This window comes from Haplochromis burtoni, unplaced genomic scaffold, assembly GCF_018398535.1.
Source record: "Haplochromis burtoni strain Fernald_Lab_line unplaced genomic scaffold, NCSU_Asbu1 Contig_3114, whole genome shotgun sequence".
NCBI classification, from domain to species: domain Eukaryota; kingdom Metazoa; phylum Chordata; class Actinopteri; order Cichliformes; family Cichlidae; genus Haplochromis; species Haplochromis burtoni.
In genome coordinates, this window is record NW_024585475.1 from 1 (window position 1) to 8,281 (window position 8,281).

At 40.1% G+C, this 8,281-nt stretch overlaps 1 protein-coding gene across 3 annotated transcripts; it reads left to right on the top strand.

The window, feature by feature from the left end:
* The first annotated feature begins 475 nt into the window (after positions 1-475).
* On the top strand, positions 476-6,872 carry LOC102292999 (gastrula zinc finger protein XlCGF57.1). Of its 3 annotated transcripts, XM_014331538.2 has the most exons (4): positions 476-793; positions 2,799-2,937; positions 3,046-4,054; positions 4,509-6,872. In XM_014331538.2, exons 1-4 carry the CDS (start codon positions 639-641, stop codon positions 5,876-5,878), a joined length of 2,673 nt encoding a protein of 890 aa, XP_014187024.1. In that variant the 5' UTR covers positions 476-638; the 3' UTR covers positions 5,879-6,872. The 3 variants fall into 3 exon arrangements, with proteins under 3 accessions (XP_014187024.1, XP_014187023.1, XP_005953205.2); XM_014331537.2 differs by having other exon boundaries at positions 2,799-4,054; XM_005953143.3 differs by having other exon boundaries at positions 2,799-6,872.
* The last annotated feature ends 1,409 nt before the right edge of the window (positions 6,873-8,281 follow it).

Sequence of the window (8,281 nt, forward strand, 5' to 3'; positions counted from 1 at the left end):
TTTTATTTGTTCTTGTTTCTAATGTCTCTGTAAAGCACTTTGAATCACCTTGTTGTTGAATTGTGCTATACAAATAAACTTGCCTTGCCTTGCCTTGCCTTTTGCCCTATTGGATAGTAATAGTGAAGAGGGCTGCAGAACAGACCTGAACCCGGGCCAGCCGCTCTCAGCCATATGGCATATCGTCGGCTACTTAGATCTCTTATCTTGAGCTATATTTAAGCATTTCAAATTATTTCCACCTACAAGATTAAACATCATTAATCCATAACTTTGATTATAATGTTTATTATTCTGTATAATGAGTATGATTGCTTCACGTACTTTAATTATATTTGCCTAAATCTTTAGTACTCTTAATCTATTTCAGTAAGATAGCGGCTTTTACTTAAGTTAAAGTTTAGAGAGAAAAAAGGAGGCTTGAGTGTGTAGGAACCTTCGTTTTCTTGTACTGAGTTTCAGGGGGGAACAAAACAAAGATCGGACTCACTGGCATGTAGCTTATGGAGACGATGCCCATCCCTCGGTATGTTTTTTGCGAACCGTGTTGTGTTCTATGAATTTTGAGGAGCCATAAGCTGACAAATGGAGGATCTCAGCGTTTAATAAACTCACTGGAGCGCGAATCTGAGCCGCCAATGAAGCTAAAACACGAAGATACGGAAGTAAATGTGGAGGGGCTGCCGCAGGAAGGCAGGGTGAACATCGGTGCTACCTTCCCCAGGTGGAAAGCACTGAAGAGGGACAAATGTTTCCAGACTGACGCTGAACTTGCGTGTTTTCTGCTGGACAGGTAACCTCTGCTACCTATGGGGGAAATATCTTAACCCCGTTGGGATACAGATTGTACGTATGATGCTCTAAAAGTTTAAACTCAGACTTGGGGTGTAACAGGTGTAAATGCGTCATGCTGCTTTTCTCGGGTATATGTATCAGTGTGAGGTGAAGTGACTCTGGTATAAAGGGCAGATTGGAGCCAGTTTTTAACTCTGAAGATTTTGTGCTCAGCCTGTTCAGCATCAGCTGCGACAATAACTTTCATATGAAGGACTGATTGGGGCCAGTTTTCAGCTCAGGAGGTTTATAGACAAATATGTTGGGAGTCCAAAAGCAGCATAATTTCATTTAGCAGGAAAGTAGGGTTTAAGTGTTTTGGGTTCTTGTTCATAACTAAAAGCAAAGTGGAGTGGGAGAAAGATAGGTAGATGCCTTAACCCAGACCTTCCCAAAGTGTGTGTGTGTGTGTGTGTGGGGGGGGGGGGGGGGGGGGCGGGGGGGGGGGGGGGGGGGGGATGCAGATCATGCAAGAAGATGCATGCATCGCAAGTTATGAAAGGGCGGGGGGGGGGAACCAAAAGCTTGGACACTGCTAGCACGGGGCACCTACAGAAACGCAAAGCAGGAGATGAAGCATGAATATGTTTCCAAACCAACTTCATTCTAAGCCAAAGACTAGAAAATATGGTAAGCAAATCTTCCCTTTGGTTTCACCTGCACAAGTGCCGAGGTAGGTCTCCCTGCAGAATTGGTTTTCCCTTCGTCAGGAGCAGCTCTGGGCTCTTCAAATCATGGACAAACAGTATCCCACATTCTTGATTTTTATTTCACAAACACTTGTTGTAATGGCTAACTACTGGTGACATTTTGGAGATGACAGTTCTTTATACAGTAAAGTTACAGCGGGATGCAAATAATATCAGACTGATCCTGCCACGATTTGTTCCCCCGGTTCAAATCACGGACAAACAGGATCCTACAGCTGTTTATGTTTTTAAACCCATTTTGCACAGAGAGGCATTTTAAAAAAAATGTATTGATAGCAATGTTGAATATTATTACACAGGAAAAAAAACAACTACAGTAAAATAATCACACCGTGATGCCTCTGTCTTTGTAAATGGAGGGACAGTAACTGCGTGTGTATGTAAGCGTGTAAAACCTGCAGATAGTCAGATTAACAGTATTTTGTCTCTATCTGCCTTTCTGCGATTCAACTCATGTAAACAATAACGTGACGCACAGCGTGACGTGAAAAAGGCACATACCTTTGATGTTGTGTGACAAACTCTGTATTCCTCCTCCACACGTAAACGCAAAAAAGGAGTTTTAAAAAATCTCCGTTTTCGGTGATTCATGCCGTTTACGTGTGGACGAAACAGCTGCGTTTTCAAAAATACCCGTGTAGGCGTGGACGTAGCGTAAAAGAGTTAGTAGTTTATTTTCTTACTACCTGTAGTTTATTGCACATTACTTGTATTTGCTTAATTGTTTACTAAATGTTTGAGGTGTGAAATAAACCGCAATGGAGCAAAATATGTGTGGTTGGAGGATGTGTTTGTGCGTGTGTGTGCATGCGCGCGTGCACTCACGCGCGGGGGGGGCGAACATTTTTCTTGTAAAACAAAGGGGGGCCTAGCAAAAAAAGTTTGGGAACCACTGCACTAATAACTTTTTTTCTGTTTTCTTCTCCTTTAAGAAAAAAAAAAGCTTTTCCAAAAACACATTCAGAGTCATGCAAAAAAAAAAAAAGCAATTTCCCCAAAAGATGTTTCATGTTGTATTTTACTGACACAGTCCTGAAGTGACAAAGCACAGATCTCTATATGTGTGGACTTTCCTTCATATCAGACACAAAACTGATGCTGTACATTCACAGTGTGTGTCTTTTTATCTGTCCGTCATTGTTATTTATTCCTGTTTTTTGCACACATGAGTCCATTGTTCCTTTTAGTATAAATCATAATTAAAATAAATGGTATGTGACTTTAAGACATATCCTGTTGTTTTTCTTTATTCAGCTATGAGAGAAGTGCCACACCATCGTCTGCTATGAATGGAAAATTTTCAGATCTTCAGCAGCTGTTGCCAGTTAAAGAAGAGGTTCGCTGGAGTCCCAGTCTGGACCAGCAGGACACAGACCTTCATCACAAAAATGAGGTACGTGAGGGAGAACAGTTTGATGGCCTGGTTGAAGCTGATATCACCAGGTTTCCAATTAGTCCTGTGAAGAGTGAAGATGATGATGAGAAACCTGACTCCTTGCAGCTTCATCAAAGGCCTCTGACCAGCTGCTCAGATAAACAAATGAAAGCAGAAACTGATGGAGAGGACTGTGGAGGACCAGGATCAGCCACTGACCCAAACCCACAACAGAGTCCTGATTCTCTTGAGATGGAAGTCAGCTTTGGTGATAAATTGCATAAACCTGAAATTGAAGACAGTTATGATGGTAGAAAGAAGAGCAGGACACTTGAGTCAGGCAAAAATGAAGATCTGGAATTTAACAGTGCCAACACATCCTTCAACTGCTCTGACTGTGGTAAACATTTCCTTTATAGGCAAACTCTTCAGAGACATGTGACAAGTCATTTGGGAAAAAGGACAAATAAAAAATGTTTTAAAATGAAGCAAAATCCACATTCACAGATGGCGGGCCACAAAGAAGAGAGACTGTTTGATTGTGATGTCTGTGGACATAAATTTAAGAGAGAAGCAAATCTTACAACACACATTAGAGTTCACACAGGCGAGAAACCATTTAGCTGTAACATTTGTGGAAAAAAATTTAGACATCAGTATAATCTCTATAGACATTTGAAAATCCACACTGGAAAGAAATCATTTAGTTGTGCTGTTTGTAATAAAACATTTTCACAACGGTGGGACCTGAAAAGACACAAGATTGTCCACACAGGAGAGAAACCCTTTAACTGTAGTATGTGTGGCAAAAAATTTACACAGAGGAATCATTTTAAGAGACATATTAGGGTCCACACTGGGGAGAGACTGGTTGGTTGTGATGTCTGTGGTAAAAGATTTAACTGTAAGAAAAACCTAAAGACACACATGAAAGTTCACACAGGAGCAAAACCATACAGCTGTGATATTTGCAATAAAAGATTTTCACAACCAGGAATTTTGAAAAGACACAGGAGCATCCACACAGGAGTTAAGAGCCTTCGACCAGATGAACCAAGACGTCTTGGTTTGATGGCACTCGTGACACAATCAGCTGCTTCAGAAATGGTGCAGACACAAGTCTTGAACAGAGTAGGTAAGTGAAGCACATTCAATTGCATTTGTTGTAGCGTATTAACATATAACTCGTATGGGCTATCAAAACGCATTATTTTCACAATAGTGTATAGCAGGTAATTGTGCTTTCTTCCAAAGCATTAGGGATTTTCTGACAGTTGGGATTTACTCCAAAAATACACTGTCTGCAGCTGCATGACATTCTGGCTCTGACACGGCCAGGATGATGCTTCTCGTTCCAACAGATGTGTTTCACAAACATCCCAGAACTGACACACTGTTCCATTTGCTTAAAATAGACTTCTTTTTTTTTTTCTAACTGAAGCCATGTCAAGCTGTACAGATCAGTTGGGGAGGACAGGCAAATAGCCAGATGAGTGACAGGGAGAATGCAGTAAATATTGAAAATAAAAGAACCCACACATGCTAAATACTCCAGTCTATGGACATTTGTGTTTCTGGGTTCCCTGCAGATGGTCAGCAGACGTTCCTGATTAAAGAGGAGTTTCCCTTGAGCCCCTTTGTGGACCAGCAGGACTCAGACCTCTACCAGATAAAGGCAGAACAGAAGGAACTCTTCACCTGTCGCGAGGGAGAGCACTTTAATGGGCTGCAGGAAACTGATATTACCAGGTTTCCAGTCACTGCAATTCGAGTGAAAAGTGAAGATGATGAAGAGAAACCTTACTGCTCGCAACTTAATCAAGACAACAATGATTCCGAGCCTCCAAGCAGCTGCTCAGACAAACAAATAAAGTCAGAAACTGATGGAGGGCACTGTGGAGAGCCAGACCCTGACAAAAACCAGTCTGGTCATTTAAAACAAAATACTGATGGAAAAGTTTCTGACTCTTGTGAAACTGAAGTCAGTATTGATGATGATGATGATGATGATGATGATGATTGGCAGGAGCCTTTGACAGACTCTGGACCAGAAACTGAAGTCAGTAGTAATGGTGGGAAGGACAGCAGGGCTCTTGATTCAGGTTTAAAGTGTAAACGGTCTCTTCAGAAACATGTGATCAGTAGTTCAGGGAGAAGGTCTTCATGCTGTTTAGCTAATAAGAAATGCTTAAAAGTGAACCGAACTGATTTAGAAGGAATCCAAACAGAAGATAAACCATTTGGCTGTGATACTTGTGGACAAAGATTTAATCAAAATGCACATCTAAAGACCCACATGAGAATCCACACAGGAGAGAAACCATTCCGCTGTAACATTTGTGAAAAAATATTTAGACATCAATACAACCTTAACAGACACATGAGAGTCCACACGGGAGATAAACCATTTAGCTGTGGTGTTTGTGGACAAAAATTTAACCGTAACACAAATCTCAAGACGCATATGCGGATTCACACGGGGGAGAAACCATTTGGTTGTGGTCTTTGCAGTAAAAGATTTTCACAGCCTGGGGATCTGAAAAGACACATGAGTGTCCACACAGGTGAGAAACCATTCAAATGTAGCATTTGTAGTAAAAGATTTACGCAGAGGATTCATTACAAAAGTCACATGAGCGTTCACACAGGAGAAAGACCATTTGGTTGTGACTTGTGTGGCAAAACATTTAACAGAGAAGGAAATCTGAAAATCCACAAAAGAGTCCACACAGGGGAGAAACCTTTTGGTTGTGATATTTGTGGACAAAAATTTAACCAAAGCACAAATCTGAAGACACACATGAGAGTCCACTCTGGAGAAAAACCTTTCCACTGTAGCATTTGTGGAGAAAGATTCACGCGAGAGGGAAGTCTGAGGAGACACATGAGACGCCAGGGAATGAACCATTTGATTGTGGTGAAAAGTTTACATGACAGTAATCATAATGTAATTAAATGAATATTTTTTTAATATATGTTGACAAAACATATATAATGCAATGGTGGTTTTTCAGTATTTCTAATTATGTTATTTATTGTAAATCTGTAAATTATATAATACTAAACAATAAAACTGGGGGGAGAACTGGTCTGACAGTGCTTCCTTTTTTGTGGTTTCTACATTTCAAAAAAATGATTCATGTGTGCTGCTTGCAGGTTCTTGGAATTATGGCACTTCAAATAAATTTTAGTGTTAAAAAGGAAATGGAAGAAAGACTGGGATCTTTTCGTCATTGTTGCATGACAGAAATGCTTTCAGCAATTAAAATTTTATGATTTATCACACAAAGTAACCAGGTAAAGGTGCCGTTAGAAGGGTACGTTCTTTTTGCCAGAAACCTTTCCTGCAGCTTCCTTCAGTGCTAACATGTTATAGATTCAGTTGAATTTATATTCATATATTTTCAGTTTTCTAGGTTCAAGTTCCTAACCCTAAACCACAGGGGGAAGTTTGTTGGCTACAGAATCAGTTAGGTTTAGGAAAAAAAATAATGATTTGGGTTCAAATAAATTTTAGGGCTTTTTTGTGTCTGAAATTCTAAAAAGGCATTTTCTTTTTCAAATGTGTTTTGAGTGGCCAAATAGGCTAACAGATTTTGAATAGAGCCTCCGTAGTACTCTTCATAACATTTCAGCTGCTGCTCTACAAAAATAATTTTTACATTTAAAAAGACTACAGTGAATAAAGTCTCTGATGTATCCACAGGTCAGCCTGTGTGAAAAGACAGGGCTTATGTAAGTTAAAGCACTGATTATTGAGCAGTCTGTGCTTTTGCGACTATAGTTTTAGAACAGACAACAGGCATCTACATCAGTTCATATGATTCAGCCCTAAATATATGCTTTATCATATATTTATCACACTCACACCATTTAAATACTTTTAAATGGTGTGAGTGTGAAGTACTCTAATAGGGTGATATGGTACTATAAGAAAATGAGATGGGGCCTGATTATTTGAGACCTTGTATGTGAGAAGCAGAATTTTGAATTCTGGATGTAACAGGAAGCCAATACAGGAGAAATCTGCTCTCTCTTTCTAGTCCCTGTCAGGACTCTTGCTGCAGCATTTTGGATTAACTGAAGGCTTTTCAGGGAGTTTTTAGGACATCCTGATAATAATGATTTACAGTAGTCCAGCCTAGAAGTAATAAATCCATGAACTAGTTTTTCAGTATCACTCAAACACAGGATATTTTTAATTTTAGAGATATTGCACAAATTGAACAAAGCAGTCTTACATATTTTGTAATATGTGCATTGAAGGACATGTCCTGGTGAACAATGACTCCAAGGTTCCTCACAGCGTTACTGGAGGCCAAGGTAATGCCATCCAGAGTAAGAATCTGGTTAGATACCATATTTCTAAGATTTTCAGGGCTGAGTACAATAACCTCAGTTTGATCTGAATTTAAAAGCAGAAAGTTAGCGGCCATCCAGGTCTTTATGTCTTTAAGACATTCCTGCAGTTTAATTAATTGCTGTGTGTTATCTGGCTTCATGAATAGATAAATTTGGGTGCTATTCCTTCTGATGATACTGCCTAAGTCAGGGGTCTCGAACTCCAGTCCTCGAGGGCCGGTGTCCTGAAGGTGACTGTTGTTGTGATTTGGCGCTGTATGAACAATAGATGCACTAGAGGGGAAACAGCGGCACTGCCTCCAAAGCTGGAATGTTTTTACAGGGGGAAGTCATTCTTGTTTTTTTCCTCTACATCTTTTCTGACTGTCTTGAAACTTTTTCATGTGTCCCTGTTGCAACACACCTGAATACAATTAGTAAGACTCTATAGAACTTGACTGAATGCTGAGGTTGCTATTCAGCCATTTGATTCATGTTACAGCAGCTCATGAGTGAATGAACACGGTGCAATAAAAGTACTTTTAGAAAGAAATTTTTCCAAACACTTAAATTTACTTGTGTAGGGTTAGGGGTTTCCACTTCAGCATGCAGTCAAGTTCGTGAGTAAATCGCTTTGGCTGAGATTATAGTTTTAGTCATAGTTTTCACACAGCTGAGTAAACATGAAACAGAAAACTGATCAATTAGAAGTGTGAAATGGTAGAGGATTTACTCCAATGTCCTGTTATATATTAGCAAGCGAGGAGCAGATGGCTGAGTTTATTAAACTCCACCGAGACAGCTGGTGATGCAATTCTGAAGGCTAGACCATCCCATTTCACATCCTCGCCCTTCCAGCCTTCTCAGTCTTTGAAGGACCCGGCCCGTGTAGAGCACAAAGGCCGGGTCCTCCGAAGGATGCAGCCTAGTTTTTGGGACACAGCTACAGTGTACTTTCAAGAACAATTTCCTCTAGATTCATGTATGTCCAAATTCCTTTGGAAAAATAAACCCCCACGTA

Excerpts from the sequence above, each read along its gene's own strand:
- LOC102292999 (XM_014331537.2), top strand. The coding sequence starts at position 639 with ATGAAGCTAAAACACGAAGATACGGAAGTAAATGTGGAGGGGCTGCCG. Across the intron at positions 794-2,798 it reads GCGTGTTTTCTGCTGGACAG|CTATGAGAGAAGTGCCACAC; the intron begins GTAACCTCTGCT and ends TTCTTTATTCAG. Across the intron at positions 4,055-4,508 it reads ACAAGTCTTGAACAGAGTAG|ATGGTCAGCAGACGTTCCTG; the intron begins GTAAGTGAAGCA and ends GGTTCCCTGCAG.